The 25,200-nt window shown below is 38.7% G+C and overlaps 1 protein-coding gene across 1 annotated transcript in view; it reads right to left on the minus strand.

The window, feature by feature from the left end:
- The window catches only part of MYO3A (myosin IIIA), a 211,142-nt gene that overhangs the window by 100,606 nt on the left and 85,336 nt on the right, over positions 1-25,200 (minus strand). Inside the window, exons 9-15 of the mRNA XM_008148896.3 lie at positions 19,144-19,243; positions 16,603-16,719; positions 14,947-15,051; positions 14,759-14,842; positions 10,393-10,595; positions 7,989-8,087; positions 7,787-7,901 (exon numbers count right to left, since the gene is read on the minus strand). Of these exons, the coding sequence (XP_008147118.2) occupies positions 7,787-7,901; positions 7,989-8,087; positions 10,393-10,595; positions 14,759-14,842; positions 14,947-15,051; positions 16,603-16,719; positions 19,144-19,243 (823 nt within the window). The remainder of the gene's footprint in view (positions 1-7,786; positions 7,902-7,988; positions 8,088-10,392; positions 10,596-14,758; positions 14,843-14,946; positions 15,052-16,602; positions 16,720-19,143; positions 19,244-25,200) is intronic.

The following is a 25,200-nucleotide window of genomic DNA, read 5'->3' on the forward strand; positions in this document are numbered from 1 at the left end:
CTCCTACACTCAACAAAAAATAATTATTTCATCCACTCCAACATTCCAAGTCAAGATAAAAGCTGGATATGAAAAATAACTTCAGGAATATTTATTCATTCATATATAACATATATGTTCAATCTTAACTAATAATAGAAAAACATGTAAAAAAAAAAGAAAAAAAATATAGACAAACATGTAAATTGACCGTACCTCTGCTACGCCACCAGCCAATCAGGAGTGATATGCAAATTAACCCAACAAAGATGGCAGTTAATTTGCATACACAGGCGCTGAGTGACAGGGGTGGGATGCTTGCGTCATCGCCATGGCGACAATGCAGGTGTTCTGTCCCACACCCATCTCTCAGGGCCTCTGGGCAGCATGGGAAGGTGGGACCAGAGCAGAAAGAGGCAGCTCCCGGAGCGGAAAGAGGCGGCTCTGGGGCCTGAGCGGAAAGGGGCTGGGCCGAAGTAGAAAGGCGGTGCCGGCAGTCAGGGAAAGGAAAGCCCATTCTAGCACGAATCTTCATGCATTGGGCTTCTAGTGAATATATAAATATATTTGTTGAATGAATCCTCATCAGCATTTGGTGTCAGTGTTTTAGAGAGCAATGGCTCAGGGTTTGTGTAATCAAAGAGTAAGTGTGCTTCTTATGGTAGACTAGAGGCCCATTGGCCTGCGCCCTCTCGCAGTACTTAGCGCTAAGAAGCAGGGGACCCGGCTTCTGGCTGAGTAGCATCTGGCCCCTGGTCATCAGTGCACGTCATAGCGATCATTTGTTCTAGCATTTGGTCGATTTGCATATTAGGGTTTTATTATATAGGATAATCAATATAACTGTGGGGGGGGGGGGAAGCCAGGGAAAGTAGGATGAATATATCATCTTGTGGTTCTTTACAAAATATAGGATGCATATGATTTATAAAACATAATATTCCAAAAGTTCCTTTGTTAAGTGACTTTGAGACATGGAGCATAATGCTGTAAGACAAAGCACCTTCTTTCCTGATGGCTTTGTCAGCCTCAGTGTGTGACCTGCTCAGAAAGAGAAAGGAACATGGCCATAACAGAGTATACCACACTCACAATCTAACTGAAATAAAAGGTAGAAAATAACACTATCAAATTATATTAAAAATAAACTAAAAATATATTCTCGAATAAAATGATATAGCGTTCATGATTAATAATTATTTCTGAGCTTGACACTATCCAATCTGTCTTCTACACAGCTGTCACAGTGATTCTCCCATGCTAAGTGACTTATTTCACTTAGTATAATACCCTGTAGGTCCATCCATACTGTCACAAATGGTAATATTTCATTCTTTATTATGGCCAAGTGATACTCCACTGTATATATGTACTACATTTTCTTTATCCACTCATCTACTGATAGACTCTTAGGGTTCTTCCATATCTTGGCTATTGTAAATAATGCTGCAATGAACATAGGGGTCCATACTTTCTTTTAAATTAGTGTTTTGTGCTTCTTTGAATAAATTCCTAAAAGTGGAATCACTTGGTCAGGAGGCAGTTCCGTTTTTAATTTTTTGAGAAAGCTCCATACTGTTTTCTACAGTGGCTGCACCATTCTGCACTCCCACTAACAGTGTTTGAGGAGATCTCCATTTTCTCCACATCATCACAAACACTTGTCATTTGTGGATTCATTGATGATTGCCATTATGACAGGTGTGGGGTGCTATCTCATGGTGGTTTTAATTTGTATTTCTCTGACAATTAGTGACATTGAGCCTCTTTTTACATGTCTATTGGCCATCTATATGTCCTCTGGAGACGCGCTGATTCAGGTGCTTGGCCCATTTTTAAAATTTGTCCTCATTCTTTTTCTTTTTAATCCTCACCCAAGGATATGTTTTTATTGATTTTTAGATAGAGGAAGAGAGAGAGAAAGAAACATAGATCGGTAGCTTCTCTTATGCACCCTAACGAGGACTTGAACCCTTTACCTTTTGGTGCACAGGATGATGCTCTAACCAACTGGCCACCAGGCCAGGGCTTGTCCCCATTCTTTACACATACTTCCTTCTTACAACTTATTGACCAATACTTCATGTTTCTGTATTGTTTTAATCATGTAATTAACTATGTTTTATTGAAATTTTGCTTAGTGTATGTTTCTTCTATCAGATAATAAACTTGTTGAGAATAGAGACTGTGAGTAGTTCATATCTCTGATTCTAGCGCAGGGCTTGACACACAGTTGGCACTCAGACATGCTGGTCAAACTGTTTTCTTTTGCATCAGTCAAGTGACAGGAAAATTTCCTTCACTTTCAAAACAATTTCTCTCTTATTTACCTTTAATTCTTTCACTCTATGCTTCTCAGTTTTTGCTCCTCTTCCTAAGATTTTTTTAAAAAATTCTAGTGGTCTACCTTTTTGATCATAGGCTTTGCATCCTGAGTTAGTAGTCAGATTTTATGAGAATAACAAGACCATACTAAGCCAAGTTGTTTTCTCCAAAAGACAATTAAACTCCTCTAAGTGGTAGAGTCTTTTCCTTGGAAAATGCACGATCCCCTTTCTCTGATGTTGTTTTGGGAATGGAAGCTACACCCCAGCTGGATGGACTGAGTTTGGTACAGCATCCTTCTGGTGACAGGTACCATGTCTCTTCTTAAAGCCTCAACTCATACTTGTTGCTTAACTGAAATCCATTCGAGAGAGGAGTGAGAAAGATGACAACATATAGTCCTCAATGTAGGTGGGTGTCACCATGGATCGTGACATTAGCCCAGGCTGGGGGATGTGGCACTCCCCATTTCAGTCCTAGGAAAGCCAAGATGCTGATGCTACTATTAAGAAAGAACAGAAAAGGCAAGATGGGGAGGAGCAGGCTGGGGCCATTAGTACAGGACCAGATGCTATCAGAGACCATATACCAGGCAAATAGGAGTGGGTGGGCTCTGTAGTCAGCATTTGCAGCTGTTTAAAGGCATATTAATACTTCTATATGCTTAGGCTGATTTTTGCAGATACCTAAAGCAATAAAATGACATGAACAGTCTGCAAAAATTAGAATGAAATTAAATAGCCCTCGATTTGAGTTATAGATAACGACTCAGAAATAAACCACTTCTCTGCCCTCTTTTTACTGATACAGTTAGAGCAGAGAGGTTAGTTATTGATCTAAGATACACAGCCAGAGACAAGCAGTGCCAAAGACTTTAGCTCACAGATATGACTCATTAGTATAGAATTACTTTTATTTTAAATAACTGGCTTTCTCTGTCCTGTTGTTCCATTCAAGTAATCAATGCTGGTTGAATGATAAAACTATAGGATTATAATTTATTTTATGTGTTTGAATGAAGACAACTAGGCATCAAATGATTATTTTTAAATTATCAAATGAATACATGCACCTCCCACCCTGACCAAAACAATTTTTATAAATGAAGTATTTCACAAAAATTCAACACTTTGTGTCATGCTTTAAAATACTTAAACATTTTTTTCAAAAATATTATTTCATTATAACTAAAGTCATAACTGGTAATCCAAAGAAAATGTACCAGATTGTGATTTTAGACTATCATAAAAAGAGATAAGCAAAAATAAAGGAGAAAACACACACACACACACACACACACACACACACACACACACACACATCCTCAGCTTAAACATAAGACATATGACTTTCTACAAAGAAACAAAATTTCCTGTCATGACACAGCAAAAACTACCTAAAAATGAGTTGAATCATAAAACTATTAAAATTTATTTTAAAACTATGGCAGAAAAATGACATAGGAAATACATGGTTTGAAAAATTTTGGAGTTTTTACATTTTGTTATTTTTTGAGACTATCCCATTTTGATTTTCCTGAATTGTGCCGAATAACAAACGTATAAGGGACACAAACTGTGGGTGCTGTCAACACCAATCAGAGAAACATCAGGGTATAAAAACAGAGAAAGAGAGACTTTATATTGGAGAATCACCACAACTGTGCTACAGAAAACTGTGAAGGCAGCAAGCTGTGCTCAGAGGATGTGAGAATCAGGCCACTTCACTTGATACTGAAAGTTGTCTTTTCCCTAAATGGAACTGAAGCAGCTACAGACAAAGGACAAATCCAAGCAAGCCAGTGGGAAAACAAAACAAACAAACAAACAAACAACAAAAAACAGGAGTGGATTTCATTCTACTGCCTCCAAACTGTGTCAGTCTGCCTTGTGAAGTCAACCCCTGCTTTAGGCGGGAGACCCCACATCGCAGGAGAGTCATCTTGAACCAGGCTGCACCTTCACAAAAATATGAGCAGTGACTGTGCTTCAGCTTCAGAAACAGCTGTTATATTTCCCTTTATCATAAGCTGAATGTTCAGATGTTCAATAAACAGAGTATGTTGACATTTGGAATAAACAGTTTTAAATAAATTTGTCAGTGGATGCTAACTGCAAGACTGGTTTCATTTAATGCTACTAAACATTGTTCTACCAAGCAAGAGAAAGGAGTTGAACCAAATATAAATGAAACATTGCCTCTAATGAGTGGGGCTTAGAAGTAAACAGACCAATTAAAAATGATTCATTGCTTCTAAGATAGCAACCTTTGTGGGGAGGGACTTGGTAAGAAGGTCAGCTCTTCTGATGACAAAAAAGCAGGGAAAAGAAGTACAGAGGCCCAGAGCCTGGTCAGAGCATGAGCTGCTTGCTTGGTGTACAGGATGCTTCAGTTTGGAGGATGTACTGAGTTCCAATACCCTCTCCTGTTCTCTCCTCACCACGCAAACAAGAGTCAGACCACAGTCTAAAGGAGCATCTACCACTAGCAACATTCATCTTAAGACCAAGGATTGGAGAAAAGGTGAATGCTGCTTTTTTTTTTTTTTAAATTCACTTTACCCCTAAATAAACTGGATCCCCCTAGTGCTTACATCGACAGCCTCCACAGGTGTAAGGTGTGGGTGAGGACAGGGCTAGGTAGAGCTCTGGGTGGGAAAGGGACGCAGCAGAAGGGGAGGAAGCCAGATTTGAATTTGAATTTTGTCCGGGGGAAGTGAGGAAGATGCACCTGGAAGTGGCCACACCCAGGAAAGGATTGGTGTCCACACAAAGCTAGGATTAAACTAATTAGTATAACACACCAGGCTGTGGAGCAGCAAATGTTCTATTTTTACTCCGGATGAAGCTAACCTAAGGGTAATGTCATGCTGAAACACTCAGGGGAGGACAAGGTCTTGGTTCTTTGAACCAGAATGAGAGCAAAAGACCCAAATAGCCATTGACGATGCTTGGGACATCAGAATAGAACACAAGAATTAGACTATGTCGGGAACAGTTTGGCGTGTGGAACCTTCTGGAGTGTCTCCCATAACTTGTCTGAAATCTCTGGATGGTGATCACGTCACCTGGAATTTGGCTGAAACTCCTGTCTTTTGAGTCAATGACTTCCTCTCCCAGAGCTGAACCAATTACAAACACATTTAATTCATTAGTAATAAAAGTATCTATCTCATTAGGAAGTTTATTAGGGTTATCTCTGATTCCCAATGATACAGTTCAGACCTCCTTCCTAAAAGTAGTTAGGTAAGGTTAATAGCACAGTTTTCATCCTAACATGATGTCCACCATCTCATGGCATATGCACACCACTCTACTCTTTACATGAGAGATCCACAATGAGTTCTAGAAGTCGAGTAATCTCTCAATTGTCCAACTTCTATTCAGTCCCCATCATTTTTCCTCCCAACTCTCCAGCAAAGGCTACTACTGGTTGAGCAAATTCTTCTGTCCTCATACATCAATCTAGTCATCCTACCAACCCTGGTTGTTGCTTCTTTTTTTTAAAGATGGAGTAGGGGAATTAAATTCACAAACTGGCCACTTTAAAAACCAGGCTTCTCTTTTGCTAGGAAATTTTTTTTACAGTAACATATTACAGCTAAGAGCAGAGTATGAGATATTCCCCACAACCTTCAGAAATCTATGAAACAATGGATTCTTTGTTCCACTTGACAGCCTTAAAACTATTTAATGCAGCAATAGAGAGAAAGGTCCAATCATCTTTTTTTTTCTGTCTAGAGAGCACAGAACCAATGAGTTTCCTGATTTGAGTTATAGAGTGACAGCTTGAGTCATAAGCTGAAAGTTCAAGGTAGGGTCCATGAATCTATACAGAGAATGCATCATTCAGGGATTAGACTGGTCAGGTTGGAGCCTTTACTTCTAAACCAGAAGAGTTACCTTACTTTTCAGCTCAAGACTTCCTGTGAGTAGATTACTTGACTAAGGATGTATTCAACCTTGGCTTGCCATTGAGTCTACAATATTGCTTCCCACTTGTCTATATAATTCACAGTGTGCTGGCAAAAACTCTCTGGAGAAGTCATGGCAATAATTCCTCTCTGGTCTCAAGAGGAGTTATTTCTCCTTAGGTCCCCTCAACTTCTCACTCCCGTCTCTATACAACCAATTAATTCATCTAGAAATAGTAGCAATGTTTATTTACAACTCAAAGAGGGACTATAAAGCACTAAGTAGGGAGTCTCCCCATCAAATCTGAATTTCTCTTGGCTATGGACGAAGGCCACACTTGAAAAATTAACTCTAATAGGTGAAATGTTTCCTGATGGACAAAAATTATCCTGATTTACCTAAACACCCCTTTGTATGCAGGGCCCTAATTTTTAGTCAAGAAGATATACACATGATCAATCAGTACAGGAAAAGAAGATATACACATGATCAATCAGTACAGGAAAAGAAGTTCAGTATCATAAGCCATTAGGGAAATGCAAATCCAAACCACTTCACACCCATCAGGATGGCTATGATAAAAAAGATATAATAAATGTTGGGGAGGAGATGGAGAAATTGGAACCTTCATACACTGCTGGTTGAAATGTAAGACTGCACAGCTGCTTTGGAAAAGTCTGGAAGTTCCTCAAAAGGTTAAACTTTATGCCCCAGTAGTCCCACTTATAGTTATATACCAAAGAGAAATAAAAACTTACTTCCACATAAAAAATGTACACCAATGTTCACAGCAGTACTACTCATAATGGCCAAAACATAGAAGCAAACTAAATGTCCCTGAACTGATGAATGAATGAATAACACAAGGTATAGCCAAAAAATGAAATATTATTCAACAATAAAAAGAAATAATGATACATGCTACAAAATGAATGAAGCTTGAAAATATAGCAAATGAGAGAAACCACTCCCAAAGGATGAGATATGGCATCATTCTATTTATGTGAAATGTCCAGAATAAAGAGATCAATAGTGATGGAAAGCAGAGGTTAGATGGGAATGCAGAGGAACTGCTCATAGCATGTTTCTTTTGGGGTGAAAAATTTAAAACATGAAAATATTCTAAAAGTGATGATGGTGATAGATGCAGACATCTGTGAATATACTACAAGTTATTAAAATGTACTTTAATAAGGCTGACTTGTATGGCATATGAATTATGTTAATAAAGTTGTTCTAAAAAGACTACTAAAAACATGTAATATGATCACATTTATGAATTTATATAAAATTTAATATATGCAGTAGATGCAAATATAAGTAAAATAAAAGATTAAAATAAAACCAAATTCAATTATATCTTAAGGCCACTGTTTCCTTATCCATAAAGTAAATATCATAATTCTAGTCATTTCATAAGGTTATTTGAGTAATTAAAAGGATGACCCATGTAAAACCACTTAGCACCTTGCTTGGCATGCATTAATCACTCCATAAATGCTAAATCTTGCAATTAGTGATGATAAAAAGATATTTCCTAATGGGGTTCAAATGTTGTTCATACTCACCTCCATTGTAAAACCTATGACTTTGAAACATTGCTCAATTAATTCATATTGAGATTTATAGAAACTATTATTCATCATGTCCTGTACTGTTCTGAGGTGGTCATTTTGTAGGTATCTGAAAATATATGAAAGGATGGGTAAAATATAATATTAAGTGGAAAGGGAAAGTGTTATTTATGAAACATACAAGCTGCTGAATTACCTGGGAGGCTTGTTTTCAGGCAATTTGTAATGGGCTAGTTTCTTCTTTTCAGCTAAACCAGCATAGATGTAGTAAAAAACATGGAAGTTCTTTTCTCCACTTAAAAAATAAGACATTTTCAATAAGGTGGTTAGTAAGAATAGTTCTTTAGGGCAGCTAGAAAAAAGTTAATTCATAGCATGATTAACATATACTCCTAATTGCGCAATTTCCTAGCATTTATCCTATGATATTTTAGTAAGCATTCACAACAAAAATTAATTTTATGGTTACAAACCCAGGGTATCATTGCATAGCTCCAGAGTTTATTGGATGTGAATGATGCTTCACAGAACCCATTGTGACTGGTGCCCTCTGACATTGTGCAACATGGTGGCACCATCTAAATCTCAAAACTTTGCATCTTAGGTATACTTTACCCAAATGCTTAAAGGAGAGAGTTTTACATAGTTATGAGAGCAGTACAAATTGTTCCGAGAACGAGTTAAATCTCCACATTTGCATAAGACCCCGAAGTGCCTCTGGGTTTGGGTAGCAAAGGACGCCCATGCATGCCCATTAAGATCTGGGCACAGGGCACACATCAATAATAGTACTGTAGCTGCTATTTACTGAACATCTTTAATGTTCATGTCTGTGCTAGATGTTATTGTAATCTTCACACATCTATTAAGATTACTACTGCTAATAATGGCTTACAGTGATGGGATCTTACTATGTCTTTTCAATGTGCAAATACCTGACAGGCATTATCTTAATGGACAGGAAGGACCATTGCTATTTCCATTTTGAAGATGAAAAACTGAAGTGCAGAGTGATTAAATATTTCAAATCATACACACAGTAAGTTCCAGAACCAAGATCCTAGACGAATCTTTAAAATTTAAATATCTTATCCAGAGAGGACCAACATGTCACAGAGCCACAATTAAAAACCATATTTGTCTAATATTCTTTCCTTCCATATTTTGAATTGCAGACCAAAGGATAATTTTCCACACTAAGGACTGAGCTCAGGAGCTATACCCCAGGCAACTTATATTCACAATTTACTCACCTTTGAAGGTATTTATATTAAACTAGTGGCCCGGTCTACAAAATTCGTGCACAGAGCAGGGGTGGGGTTGTCCCTCAGCCAGCCTGCACCCTCTCCAATCGGACATCCCTCTTGCAATCTGGGACCGCTGGCTCCTAACCACTCACCTGCCTGCCTGCCTAATTGCCCCTAACTGCCTCTGCCAGCCTGATCGCCCCTAACTTCCCTCTCCTGCTGGCCTGATCTTGCCCCCAACTGCCCTCCCCTGCCAGTCTGGTTGCCCCCAAATACCCTTCCCTGCTGACCTGATCTCGCCCCCAACTGCTCTCCCCTGCTGACCTGATTGCCCCTAACTGCCTCTGCCTGCCTGATCACCCCTAACTGCTCTCTCCTGCTGGCCTGATTTCACCCCCAACTGCCCTCCCCTGTAGGCCTGATCTCGCCCCCAACTGCCCTCCCCTGCCGGCCAATTTGGTTCTGATTGGTCGGTTTCTATGCCAGTCAGCGTCAAAAGTTCCACCTCCTAGGCAGCCATTGACTCCTCACAGTTGACCCAGGTTTGGTTCTGATTGGTCAGTTTCTATGCCAGTCAGCATCTCTGGGCCTATCTTCAAGCCTGATCAGAGAGGCGGGGCTGATCAGCAGCCCCCACGGAGGCCCAGAGAGAAAAAGAGGCGCAGCTGCTTGCAAAGGCGAGAGAAAGAGAGAGGCAACGGCTGATCAACAGCTGCCACGGAAGCTGCGGATCAGACCCTGACTCTCTCTTCAGGCCTCTCTCTGGGCCTGATCCGCAGCCCCCTCGGCAATCAGTGCTGGGTCGCCACGTCAACCCAGTACTGACTGCAGGACTGACTTCTGGTGTTCAGTTGAGTCTTTGGTCGGTTGTTACGGACCCTGGGTTTTTATATATTAAGATAATAATGTGCTAATACATGGTAAGAGCTTATGTTCCCATGAAGTTAACATATGACAATTTACTACAATGTAGATATGTTTAGCATAAAACCTACAAAAATGAAAGACTCTAACTTGCCACACTTTAAAAATATATGTAACAGAGTGGACATCTGATGTTGTGACTACAGTTTCCTCTTAAAAAAAAAACAAAAATTTTTAAAAAATCATTAGGCCAGAACAGAAATTTTGTTACTCAGCTACAAACTGCCAAAAGAAACGCACATGCCGCTATGACTTGCACACCACTGAGGGCAGTTTTAGATCACAGGTGACAGATTCGTCACTAATGAAATATATATTGCTTATGACATGCCTGCCACCTACAACACATGTGCTGCTTGAGGCACATGTGTCACTTGTGACAGGTGTGTCTTTTATGACATGTATCTTTTCCTATTTCCCAGAACTTACAGGGCTTGGTGGATAACTCGGGATTTCTCCAGAAGGTATTCATAAATCTGTGCTCCCACTACAGCTCCAGAAGAGGTGAATTTCATTTCTAAATATTTTCCAAATCGGCTAGAATTGTCATTTATAATGGTGCAGGCATTGCCAAAGGCTTCCACCAAATTGTTCACTTGTAAAATCTTCTCTTGAAGGGTTATGTTATTAGCCTATGGAAAATGTCAAGATATATTTTAAAATGTATAAAATTAATTTTGTATATAATTTTCTTCTTTGATAAGCACTTTTTCCAGATATAAATGTACCTGAGCATATTCTTAGTGTACTGTCAGACATTATGATCTGCCCTATTTCTCCCCTCCCATATTTGTATTCACCCACTTGCTTCCTTAGAGGGGCTAAGAAACTTTCTGTACTTTTTTCTATTCAAATATAGTTCTATTCTGTACCTAATTTACTAACATAATTTATGCATTGTGAGGTATACTTCTTATTTTGTTATTCTCCTCTACCTGCTCAAGCCCCCATCCAAAGCATCCCCAAAGCCTGAAACATTATCTTGCTTCCATGGAAGCTGCTAAATCTGTAACTAAGGGAATTAAGATAATTTGTAAATTTGAAAGTAGAGGAAAGGAAGCAACTGTGAAAACCGAGGACACCTTAGAAGTGTAGATGCAGGGAGTGGAAGCCAGTGGAGGCCCACGTACCTGCTCCTGTATTTTTCCCTCCCCCACCTCACATTCTTCTCTCCTCAAACAAGTGTAACTTTTTTTGTTCTTTATCATTTTACTTGAAATATTATCAAGTAGACATTTATTTGGATTAAAAGTCAACCTCTTTTAGAAAAGCATCCTCTACTCTGTGTTTCAGTCATTCATACCTTGGTAGACATTTGGATCAAGTAGATTGTGTGCAGTGTAATACCTTGCTGAGCTTGGCTGTGTTAAAGGTATGGAAATTTTATGTTTTAGGGAGAGGAGCAGTAGGTATTTCTGGAGCATAGCCCACAGGGGAATGTAGGAGAGCTGGAGGGGACATTCACAGTGAGGTTTTAAGAGCATATTAGGACTTTGGGTATTTTCTAAAAGAGGAATAAAGGTTGAGAGCAGAGAGTAACAAGAATTGAAGCAAACGGGGCTGGCCTTGCATCCACGAAAATGGTGAGGAAACATCTTCATCCACCTCTAATAAATATCAGTGCTCTGGTAAGTAAGGTTTTGCATATTACAAATAAATACTCAATCCACCAAACATCCCATATTTGTATGTGATCAAGCTTTATCAAGGAAATAAGTAAAAGACATGATCAAGTCTGATAAAGTTACGGTTCTGAGGTGTGTGTGTTGTGTGTGTGACCATCCACAATTAATATTAGATAATATATTCAGATCTGGAACAAAATAAAGAGATTAGATGAAGTTTGCTTCCATCTATAAAAACAAAATATTCCATTATTGATAAGGACCTCTGTCGGCCCCACAAATCAAGAATGGGGCCCTGGCCGGTTTGGCTCAGGGGATAGAGGATAGGCCTACAGACTAAAGGGTCCCAGGTTTGATTCCGGTCAAGGGCACATACCTCGGTTGCAGGCTCCTCCCAGCCAAGGCCCTGGTCAGGGGTTATGCAGGAGGCAACCAATTGATGTGTTTCTCTCACATCGATGTTTCTCTCTGTCTTTCCATCTCTCTTCCACTCTCCCTAAAAATCAATGGAAAAATATTCTCAAGTGAAGATGAACAAGAAAGAATAAGAAAGGCCCTTTTATTACAAAGACTTGGATAAATTAATTCAGCTGTTCAACTCTTCTATGCCAGGATAGTATGCTGTGTTTCAGCACCCTTCTCCCTCAAAAATTACATCTAATTTCACTGCACTTAAAAACCTTTTAGAATGATACTTATCCTAGTTGTAAAGAGAGGGGAAGTGATGGGCTAGGGGATAGGAAAAGGGTTGAGATGACAGCCCTGACACAGTACCATCTGCCTGGTCTCTTCTGGCTCTTCCAGTCTTTCAGGGTTACAAGTCTGGTTAGTAGAAGTAATGGTAATCCACTGGGCAATGTATATTTCTGTTCCATACCAATACACATGATTAAAAATATTAAAACAAGTTAATTGATTTTTTAAAATCCTCACCTAAGGATATGTTTTCCATTGCCTTTCAGAGAGAGTGGAAGTGAGGGAAGAGGAAAGAGAAAGAGGGTGAGAGAGAGAGAGAGAGAGAGAGAGAGAGAGAGAGAGAGAGAGAGAGAGAGAAGCATCAAGGTGAGAGATACACATCGACTTGGGGTGGGGAGTGAACCCAAAACTGAGGTACATGCCCTTGACTGAGAATTGAACCTGTGACCTTTTGGTGCATGGGCTGACGCTCTAACCACTTAAGAACACCAGCCAGGGCTGATTTTCAATAGGAACATGAAATTTTTTCAACTCATTATGTTGAAAAGGAACTATACTCAATTAAGCAGTTGTTTTGACACTATGAGGGAGGTCTCACCTTTTAACAGAGGGGTTAGGTCTGATCTTATATACATAGTACTTTGTAACACAAAATTCTATAATCACAGTGATCACAATACTTTTACTATGACTCTAATTTTAACTATGTAAATCATAATAAAAATTTTCACAGTGATAAGCTGTGCACAATGATTTTTAAACTATTAAGACTAATAAGAACACATTATTCTTGACTATCTCATTTCAAGGGCTGTACCTAAAAAATCAAACCAAGTCTCTATCATCAACTTCCCTTTTTAAAAAATTAAGATAATTTACATAAGGTAACATTCACCCTTTATGGTGTAAAGTTCTGAAAAAATTTTAACATACTTAATCATATAACCCCCACTAAAATCCACACATAAAACAATTCCATCACTCTCCAAATTGCATCATTACCCTTTGTAGTCAGCACCTCTCACCATCTCTGGCCTGTGATAATCACTGATCTGTTTCTGTCCCTATAATTTTAAAAGTGCAAGAATGGCATATAATTTGAATCATACAATATGTACTATTCGGAACCCGGATTCTTTGAATTAGCATAATGCGCTTGAAATTTATCCAAATCTCATCTAATAAGATTCATACATTGCTTGTAACAGTGTTTGTTTTTTTTTTTTTTTTTTTGCTGTTTTCATTGATTTTAGAAAGAGAGAGGAAGGAGAGAGAGAGAGAGAGAGAGAGAGAGAGAGAGAGAGAGAGAGAGAGACTTGTTCCATTTATTTATAAGTTCATTGGCTGATTCTTGTATGTGCCCTAACCAGGAATTGAACCCGCAACCTTGAAATATAGGGACAATGCTCTAACCAACTGAGTTTCCTGGCTGGCCAGGAATGTAACAGTGTTCTTTCATTCATTTTTTAAAAATTATTTTATTTCTTATTATTGAGTCTTAAGAGTTTTTAAACATATACCTTAAGGATACAGTGTTGTATTAGATATATGACATGCAAATAGTTTCTTTGAGTCTGTAGCTTGTGGTTTCACTTTCATAACAATGTCATTCAGAGAACAGAAATGCTTAATTTTGGCGAAATCCAATTTTTCCCTTTCTGGGTTATGCTTTTTAATATATCTAACAACTATTGCAGCTTCATAGTAAATCTCAAAATCAGGTAATATTAACCCCCAATTTTGTTCTTTTTGGAAATTATTTGCTTACAATAGATCATCTGCCTTTCCATATAAATTTTTGTTTCAGCTTGCCAATTTCTACCAAAAAAATCCTGTTGAAATTTTTATTATAATTGACTTGAATATACAGATCAATTTGTGGAAAACTGACATGTCAATAACATTGAGACTTTTTATCCATGAACATGGTAAATCTCTCCATTTATTTAGGTCTTTTTTATTTCTTTTATCAACTTTTTCTAGTTTTTAGAATACAACTCTTGTATATGTTTTATAGGGGTTTTATATGAAATAGTTTATATGTTTTATATGAAATAGTTCATGTTTTTTGGTGCAATTGTAAATTTAAAATTTCAATTTCCAATCGATAATTGCTGGTATGTACTAGTATGTATGATATATAAATACAATTGGTTTTTATAATATTGACTCCTCTTTACCGTGCTAGTAAGAAAAGAAGAGAAAGTAAATAAAGCATTCAGTGAGTGTGTTGGGGCTAAAAAGAGAGAAAATTACATTTATAAAGCTTTGCAACTAAGAGAGAGATAAGTTAGAATATCTTCAACACAGAGCATATGATTTTTATATTGTTTGTTATATTTTAAATTCACAAAGGATAACAATTGTGTTTTATAATTTTATTATTAAACTGCTGAATATTAATCTAATCAGTTATATTACGCTCTGATATGTAACAAATATTTCTATTAGGACAGAGAAAAAATCAACTGTACCTTTCCGAGCACTGTCAGCTGCTGAACTAAAAGATGAGCACTTTCAGTCTTTCCAGCACCACTTTCCCCAGAAATAACAATGCACTGTACAGTGAGACAAGGAAACTGTAAGAAGGCGTTATCCTACAAAATTCAGCTGACACAAAAGAAGCTAAGAGGGGAGTTTCTAAGAATGTGAGACTCCTTACCTGATCTGAATTATATGTTACCATCGACTGGTAGCCTAAGTCAGCCACTGCAAAAATGTGAGGAGGGTTGGCAGTTCTCTTTGCTCCAATATAGAGTTTGGAATGCTAAGGATTTTTTTAAAAATCACATTTTATAAGGCTGTTATTTCTTTTGTTTCATCCCTAGATTATTTACAGGTACAGCTCCAATTTTTAAAGCACAACATAAGCAAAAATAAAGTTTCATACCACCAAAACATTATACACATGTTACACAGACAACACACACTTAGATATATGCAGAATTCACGCAAAATTATGTAGAATAAAATGTCTGACACCAAATAGCCCAGAAATATGATAGGACAATCCTATACAATAAAAGGATAATATGCAAATTGACTGAACAGCAGAACGACCAGTTGCTATGACACGCACTGACCACCAGGGGGCAGACACTCAATGCAGGAACTGCCCCCAGCTCACAGGCCTCTATCGGTCCCTTCCCCTGGGGGTAGGCTCTGATGGCCCGATGGTGAATGGGGAACTGGGGTGGGTGGCAGCTAGCACGGGGTGCAGGGCTGGCACACATTTTGTGCACTGGGCCTCTAGTATGCTATAACATCACTCTGGCAGTAGTATTTGAAAGAAGACTCTTGGAAGTGCATACCACTACAAAACAGAAGTTAAGGTTTAAAAATACTATTATTTCTTTAACACATTAAGTGCCAAGCCTGTTTTGTCTTCCTTTCCATTTCAGTTACTGGTGACTGACATGGCACTTAATGTGTTAAGAAAAAAAGAATTTATAAATAATACAATAGTTATAATTTTTTGACTATTCCTTGGATATAATAATGTCTGACATATGCTCACCACTTTTTTTTTCTTTCACATCATTTTACATACATTCTCTCACTTGATGTGTCCAAGATTATATAGTTAATTGATAGCAGAATTTGCACTAAAGCCCAAATTACCTGAAACTCACGTCAAAGTTCACAAATTTACCATTCTTCTTGTAAATTTTAAGGTGATAGAGGATGACAGAATTATGTACTTTTCACATATAAAAAATAACTCTTAGGCACAGTATTCAATAATTTTTTGGAGTACACAAATAGAAGAGAATGGGTCCAATTAAAAATGGCCTCATTTAATTACAGAATACTATTCTATATTTAAACCATTAGGGGTTGAAAAAATGGATAATTATATATTCATAGTCATACAACACACATGGTCTGATATTAAAAACGAGTCAATATGTCCAAAGAATTTGTAAACTCACAATGACAAGTTTTATAGCTGTTAAGTATATTACCTATATAAATAATGTAATTACATTTTTAATTCTCTGATGCTTGGGTCAGAGGTAGATATTGAGCACTTTTTTAGATACCTGTATAATGTTATGATACACAGTATAGACTAGTTCTCAATAACTGTAAGTAAGTAACATTCTGCCACATACTTTTGGGGAAAGAAAGACCACATATTTCATCCAGATTAATAATTCATCTTCTGGTTTTTCTTATCTCTATGTTGTACAATAATTATTTAACTGTTTATTCAAGCTACTGAATAAAATGTTCCTTGGCATAATGTAAATTAATTTCAATATCTGAATAGTATAATTATTAGTACAAATAAGAGAATGCAAGGCACACCACATACCTCTTTGGAATAAAGACCCAGACTCTGGAAAGGGTTAAGAGCAAGGAGTATGTCTCCCACATAGATATAAATCTGATCTCTGGAATAACACTTCTCAAGTTGCTCAGAGACTGTATGCTATAATAAAATAAGAACAATTTATTTTTCTTAAAAATCATTTATGGTCAATTACAACGTAAAAAACAAACAATCCTATATAATAATCCTATATAATAAAGAGGTAATATGCAAATTGACTGTCACACTCTTGTACAAGATGGCTGCCCCCATGTGGTCACAAGATGGCTGCCACAAGATTGCCGGCAGGGGAGGGCAGTTGGGGATGACCAGGCCAGCAGGGGAGGGCAGTTGGGGGTGACCAAGCCGGCAGGGTAGGGCAGTTGGGGGCGACCAGGCCTGCAGGAAAGGGCAGTTAGGGGGGACCAAGCCTGCAGGGGGGGGACCAGGCTTGCAGGGGAGGACAGTTGAGGGTGACCGGGCCGGCAGGGGAGGGCAGTTGGGGGCGATCGGGCAGGCAGGGGAGCAGTTAGGCATCGATCAGGCCAGCAGGGGAGTGGTTAGGGGGTGATCAGGCTGGCAGGCAGAAGCAGTTAGGGGCAATCAGGCAGGCAGGCATGTGAGCAGTTGGGAGCTAGCAGTCCCAGATTGTGAGAGGGATCCCAGATTGGAGAGGGTGCAGGCTGGGCCGAGGGACACCCCCGTCCCCGGGTCAGTGCACGAATTTCGTGCATCAGGCCTCTAGTAATAAATAAAACATTTGGAATCTGGGCCAAGGCTCTAGAAAGAAATCGGCAGATTGACAGTGAGATGTGTAACATTTGGTCAGCAACTACCCTTTCACTGGACAGGCATTTTCTTTGGTTCTGAGAGCCATAGAGGGATATCATTGTTACCTGTGTTTTCCAAAGGGAAAATCTGATATTTCAGAGATATTATATATACTAGTGGCCAGAAGCATGAATTCGTGCACTGGTGGAGGGGTGTGGCCTGCGAGGATCGGCCGCTGTGGGAGCGCACTGACCACCAGGGGGCAGCTTGCGCATTGAGCATCTGCCCCTTGGTGGTCAGTGTGTCATAGGGCTTTTATATATATAGATGATGCTCTCAAGGAAATAAATAAAGATGATAAAATAAAGAGAAAAAACACTAGAAAAGAAAAGGGAAGATACAGTGAACATAATGCCAAATTGAGATTTTTCAGTGACTCTGTGGAATGTTCTAGCCTTTTGCTTAGACATTTGGCTTTATAAGGCAGAATTGGAGGTAAGGAGAGTGGGTGAAGGTGGAAGAGGGCATAGAGGAAATAAATGGTGATGGAAAAAATAAAGTAAAATTAAAAAATATCAGAAAAGTAACTTTCATAAGTTATGAGTATATGGTAACAATTTTAATAATGTCATGAAAATAGTCCATGACACAAGAGAAGAACAAAAGTTCTTAGGTTAAAAAAAAAGACAAAAAGAAAGCACATACAACAAGAGCAAAAAAAACCCAAAACACACAAAACAACAACAACCACAAACCCAGTGTTTAACGTAAGTCAGCACTAGGATATCAAGGTCCTCCTTATAATCCACAAGCCTAGGAATTCACGTCATTAGAAAATCTGATACATGAGGATTCGTAAAGGTTTTGGCAATCTCTGACTTGCAAACACTGTCTGATTACATGATGTTTGATATTCGCAAGAGAGATTATTTTAAAGAAGTACTTGAGTTGTTTATGCAACCCTAAATTTACCAAATGACTACTTCTGTTGAGAAAATGTCTCCTGATTTGTTGCATTTCTGAGCCAAATGATCAGGCATGTATCAGAAGTATTTAAAAAACAAAAATCTGTTGATCAAGCATGATAGCGATCCCAACCTTTCACTAGAAAGGAACCATTCATTTCTCTAATGATCTGATTATCTGCAGTAAAGGGGGTTGAAAGGAAAGGAGGCTGAAACTGCAATTTACTGGCTTGGATTTGTACGTACACAGAGATGTTTGATCTATTTCTAACATCACTGAGATAACTAAGGAGTTTCAAGCAGAATTCAATGCCCTAAAAGGTTAGCTCTGTGAGAGCAGGGGCGCTGAGAACCCAAGAGGGGGACCGCTCATGGTAGTAACAGGCTCTTGAGGTAACGTGGAGACCTCGAGGCACTGCCACTGAGAGGGGAACAGGAGAGGAATAAGTGGAAGGAAGCCACACGAAGGTTGTAGGAGACGACTTTCTGACCTCAGTAAATCATCCCTTTGAAACTTACAGAAATAATTCAGGGAAAGAAGACTCTGTGTCCTATAAGCAATTCCTAGTGGAAACTCACACCTTTGCAAGTGGAATATCAAAAACAGGAAAAAAATCGACACCAGGCTGGAGCTATGCGGAAATGTGGCTTGCATGCATTCAAGCTAAAGACAGGAGAGAGAATCAGGAAGCTAAGAGGCACAGGAAGTATGAGAGGCACAGATATTATTCAAACAACCTCCTGATCACATCAACTCTATGAATTAAAAGAATCTAGAATATTTGTTTGATTAAACTGGGTTCCTTACCTCATCCAAAACTTCTAGAGTTGCTAAATCATCTACATCCTTCAGACTGGAAATTAAAGGTCTGCTGAAGTTACTTTTCTTGGTGTGAATACGTTCATGTCTGTGGAGCAATACAAAAAGAAAAACCCTTGCTGATCTGAGAACTTATTATTGATCATAGTGGAAGTAAGTTTTAGATTCAGATGAGACTGAAAAAATTCTACGAAGCTAATTTACTAAATTCAATGGTAGCAATTTATCAGAAAATAGCCTATTGTATTTCATCTGTTTGCTTTTGTTTTCCATTGGAAAAATGTTAACATGTCAAACCTCATGGATGATCAAGAGTTCACTATTCCTATCAAGAACTATCCTGCATATAATATGCTTTAATGTTTCCTCTAAATTCTGTGAGTGATTTAATCTGCTACAAAGTGGTGAGTCAGATAGATTTGAATTCATTAAATTTCTAATTTTGTCTGAAGTAGTACTAGGCCACTGGTGCTCAAGAAATAATAATTTCAGTTTACTTTTTTATTTAATTAAATGTATTGGGGTGACACTGGTTAATAGGATCATAAGGTTTCAATCATATATTTCTATGATATAAGATCTGTATATTGCACTGTGTGCCCAGCACCCATAGTCAAATCATCTTCCATCACCATATATTAGACACCCTTCACTCCCACTTAATCCCTTTCCTATGGCAACCACCACACTGCTGTGTCCAAGGGTTTCAGTTTTACATCCCACAAATGAATGAAATCATATGGTTCTTAGATTTCTGACTGACTTATTTCACTTAGCACAATATTCTCAAGGCCCATCCATGTTGTTGCAAATGTCGCTATTTTATCTTTTCTTATTTATGGCTGAGTAGCATTCCATTGTGTATGCGTATCACATCTTCTTTGTCCAGTCTTTTATCACAGGACACTTTGGTTGCTTCCATGTCTTGCCACTGTGAGTAATGTTGTAATGAACATAGGGGAATACATCTCTTTGTGAATATATGTTTTTAAGGTTTTGGGGTATATACCAAGAAGAGGGATTGTTGGATCATATGGTAACTCTATTCTTAAGATTTGAGGAATTGCCAGACTGTTTTCCATAGTGGTTGCATCAGTCTACATTCCCACCAGCAGTGAACGAGGGCTCCCTTTTCTCCCCATCCTCTCCAACACTTGTTATTACTTGTCTTGTTGATGATGGCCACTCTAACAGGTGTGAGGTGGTATATAATTGTCGTTTTGATTTGCATTTTCCTAATAGATAGTCAAGTTGGACATCTTTTCATATATCTGTTGGCCGTTCGTATGTCTTTTGGGGAGAGATGTCTGTTCAGGTCCTCTGCCCATTTTTAAATCGGCTTGTTTGTTTGTTTGGTGTTGAATTTTATGAGTTCTTTATAAATTTTGGATATTAAACCTTTGTCAAAGCTATTGTTTGCAAATATCATCTCCCATTCATTCAGCTGCCTCTTTGTTTTGTTGTTTTTTGTTTGTTTGTTTACTTTTTTACTGTGCAGAAGCATTTAAGTTTGATATACTCAAAAAATGGTAATTTTAAAAATTATTATGAGCATAATTTAAGAAGCGTACAAAAAAGAAACCACATGGTAGATTTTCAAAAGGTTCAATGTATGTAGAAAATTGATTTTAAACATTAGGAAGTTTATTTTCAAAGGAAAACATTTCAACAATTTTCACCCATGGCATAAGAATCTTGATTTGACATGAAGGCTGGAGAAAAAGTTGCTGAGATAAACATAATAATTTGTTTAAATTTTTTTGAACATAAAATTATCATTCATTTTATTTTGAGCAAAACTGTATTTTCAATGTTTATTTTTGGACATACTTTTAAGCATCTGAATTTTTCTATAGTAACAGGAAAAATAATAAATAGATTATGAGGATTAACAAGAATCATATCCCTCACTCATGAACTTTAATGCTTTCTCATTGCTCAGAGAATTAAGTGTCTACTGATAAACTGTTCCCCCTCCATCTGTGCCCAGCCTGGCTTCCGTGCACTAGATTCTGTCCCCTTTCACTTAAGGACATCACTTCTGCTGGTTCCCCTCTCACTCCTACTTCACTTACTTTCCCTCTCAGCTGTTAGAGCAAACAAAAACCTTTCCCTGATGCAGTTTCTTCCATCTACTATTCCATCTCCTTGTTTTATTGCAAAAAATACTCAAAAGAATTTTCTAAATTTAGTATCTTCAATTTCTCTCCACTCATTAAGAAAACCCATTTCAGTGAGGCTGTCCTCAATACCCTCCATGGAAACAGTTTCTGTTCAGGACATTAATGACCTTCACATTGCTAATCCAAGGGGTCCATTCCAATCCTTTCACTTAACCTACCAGCAGCATGTAACAGACTCCTTCCTGAATACATCCAGCTGGGCTTCCTGCACCCCGGCTTGACTCTCTTCCCTGATTCACTGGCATCTTCATCTGAGTGTCTTTTTTCTGGTTTCTTCTCATCTTTCTGTCATATTTTGGAGTCTCCCACATTTCAATCCTTGCAGCTATTTTCTTCTCTATCAACATTCGCACCCTGATTTCATAGATTTAAATACCACTCATGCACTGAAAAGCTTGCTAACCTCCAAATTTAAGCATCCAAATGCTTACTGGACACTTCAATTAAAAGTCTAACAGGCACAATCAACACCTTCTAAACCATGCTCCTCAGTACCCCAGCCCCATGCCTGCTCTTGCCCCATGATCCTCATCTCAGTAAATGGTGATCCCATTCTTCTTATTGTTTGGGCAAAAAACCCCGAGAGTGATCCCTGGCTCTTCTGTTTCTCTCATATGTCTCATGCAATCTATATGCAAATCCATCATATATATATATATTTTTTTCTTTGTTTTTGTTATTTCCTCTTTGACCCCATCTGCATGAGGAAACTTGATTCACTTTCCACAGTACTCTCAAATGCCACTTCTTTTGAACCCCTAAGCATAATTCTTACATCCTTCAGACAAATAGTTAAGTCATTTCAGTCAATCATTTGTGTACACATCTTATTCCCTTTATTAGCCTGTAAACTGCCTTATGATAAGGATATCTCTTCAAAATATGGTGCTTAAACAGCTAAACATACATGCAAAAAGGAAGAATCTGGACACTAACCTTACACCTTTCATAAAAATTAATTCAAAATTGATTATAAACCTAAATGTAAAATACAAAGCTACACAACTCCTAGAAAATAATATAAGAGAAAAATATAGATAACCTTGGGTTTGGAGATGAGTTTTTGGGAACAACACCAAAAGCACCACCCATAGAAGACAAAATGATAAGTTGGATTTCACTAAATTAAAAACTCTGCTCTATAAAAGACACCATTAAGAGAATAAAATGTGAGGCCATAGACTGAAAGCAAATATTTTCAAATCATGTAGCTGATATGATTTGTATCTAATAATAGGAACAGTTTCACTCCTGTTTGCAATTCTTAGATTCTTCTGTAACTTTTATAGATTTACAGAAATTTATAGTTAGGCACTTATTTGTATGGATAATTTAGTTAATATTTGAATCATTTACTACAATGTCAGCTCCAAGATGTACAAAACTATGTGTCTTTAGTTCCCATTTAGAACATAGTAGGTCCTCAATAAACATTTGCTGAATGAATGAATGAATGAATGAAGGCATATCATCCATGATTTTGGGCACAGGACTGGCACATAGTTGGTCTCCACATTTGCTGAACTCAACAAGTATCATCTTATTTATCTTCCTATTTCCAAAGGCTTCATATTATATATTTTTCAAAAACTAGAAAAAGAAATTCAATTATCCAACTGATTGAAGTGAAGAGCCCTGAATTTTTCATCAGTTTTTATGGGACCATTTGGCAGCTAAAGACTGTTCCTGGAAAATGAAAAGGAGAGGATGGCGAAGAATCAGGGTATCAATACTTAGCTGGCTGATACCCTCGTCTTCTGTGCCTGTGAATTTGTCTTCCATGATGCTTTTGGTATTAGCTTCCAAAAACGTAGCAAAGATTTTGATACTGTGATGAATAAAAACCTCAGATGGCTCCCCAGTTTCTACAGCATGACTCAAAATTCCTTGGCATGAAATCAATGAACCTTGACAAGCTTGCCTCAAACAACCTTTCCAGCACCATGACCTATCATCTCTGTACAGAACATTCCTCGATATGTCAAGTATTTTCAAGATTCTGTACTTTGCTCATTCTGCCTGGACTCACTTTCCTCCCATATCTGGCAAATTTCTACTTATCAGGCAAAATCAGACTCAAATATCACCCTCTTTGTGAAGCCGTCACAGAGAGAATACACCACTAGTAGAGATACTTTCACACTCAACTAGGTATACCAGGTATTCATGTTCACCGTTCCTGCCAGATGGGGAGAAATTGTGAGAGATACCAAGTGTTATTCATCTTTCTATGCCTGGAATCAAGGACATAAAGATGCAAAATACAACAGGTGGCTTGAATAGCAATACTTAGTCCTACCTAACCAGCTGGTGTGAAAAGAATAGTATCGCTTAGAGTGAGCAATCTTATGTTCTTCCCCTTTGGCTAAAGCCTAGTTAGGTGCTGGGGGAACGCAATGAAAAGGCCCATGGTTGTCCAGCACATCTTGGCTCCTGCAAACTTCCCTCCCAATCTCTCACCCCGTCAGGGTTGAAGTCAGTTTAACTAGTGAAGCACCCTGGCCACTGGAATTGCCCATTTGTATGAGGGTACCAGGCAGCCAAGTATTGATCCCCTGGTTCTTCACCATCCACTCCTTTTCATTCTCCAGGAACAGTCTTTAGCTGCCATTGGCAAAGGGCTGCTCTGGGAAACATGGTCAGCACTGCTATCACTTGCTTAGACCATAAACATTATGGAGAAAATGAGGCAAAAAAGAGAGACAGTAATAGCTGCCATGACAAAGTAGCACTAGTGATGACTCACATTTGCAATCTTTCAAGTGGCATGACTCAGTGAACCACGTGATTAATATGGCATTTCCATTTTTGTTCTCATTTGTTAGGCTTCTCCCCCACCACACACACACACACACACACACACACACACACACACACACATACACACACACGCAGAGGCCTGAATTATATGTTTCAACATCCACTACTGCATTCATTCATTCATTCAATAATTATTTAAATTTATGGAGCACACAATAAGCTGAGATAAAGCTATGAAGACAAATAGTACAGGTCCCTGCTCACCAGGAGCACACAATCTGATACAAGAGTTAACAAAAAAATCAACAAAAATGTTTGGATAATTTCAGCTATAATGTATATGTTTGAACACATCATTTTTTATGAAGAAGAATATGTTAAAATCAAGGAGGTACAACTAGCTACTGCTTCAAATACTACTCTGTTAATTGACATACCTATATCAGTTCACATGGCTTTTAAAAATACATGAATGATGCATAGTTAAGTTAGGTGCATGAATCCTATATAATAAAAGCCTAATATGCAAACTGACCATCACTCCAACACACAAGATGGCTGCCCCCATGTGGTCAAAGATGGCTGCCCCCATGTGGACACAAGATGGCCACCACAAGATGGCTGGCAGGGGAGGGCAGTTGTGGGCGATCAGGCCAGCAGGAGAGGGCAGTTGGGAGGGACCAGGCCTGCAGGGGAGGGCAGTTAGGGGTGATCAGGTCGGCAGGGGAGAGCAGTTAGGGGCAACCAGGCTGGCAAGGAAGGGCAGTTAGGGGTAACTGGGCCAGCAGGGGAGGGCAGTTGGGGGCAACCAGGCTGGCAGGGGAGGACAGTTAGGGGTGATCAGGCTGGCAGGGGAGGGCAGTTAGGGGCAATCGGGCTGGCAGGAGAGCAGTTAGGCATCGATCAGGCTGGCTGGGGAGTGGTTAGGGGGTGATCAGGCTGGCAGGCATAAGCGGTTAGGGGCAATCAGGCAGGCAGGCAGGAGAGTGGTTGGGAGCCAGCAGTCCTAGATTGTGAGAGTGATGTCCGACTGCCCGTTTAGGCCCGATCAGGCCTAAACGGTCAGTCGGACATCCCTCAAGGTGTCCCAGATTGAAGAGGG

The sequence above is a fragment of the Eptesicus fuscus genome, chromosome 2, assembly GCF_027574615.1.
Source record: "Eptesicus fuscus isolate TK198812 chromosome 2, DD_ASM_mEF_20220401, whole genome shotgun sequence".
Lineage (NCBI taxonomy): Eukaryota > Metazoa > Chordata > Mammalia > Chiroptera > Vespertilionidae > Eptesicus > Eptesicus fuscus.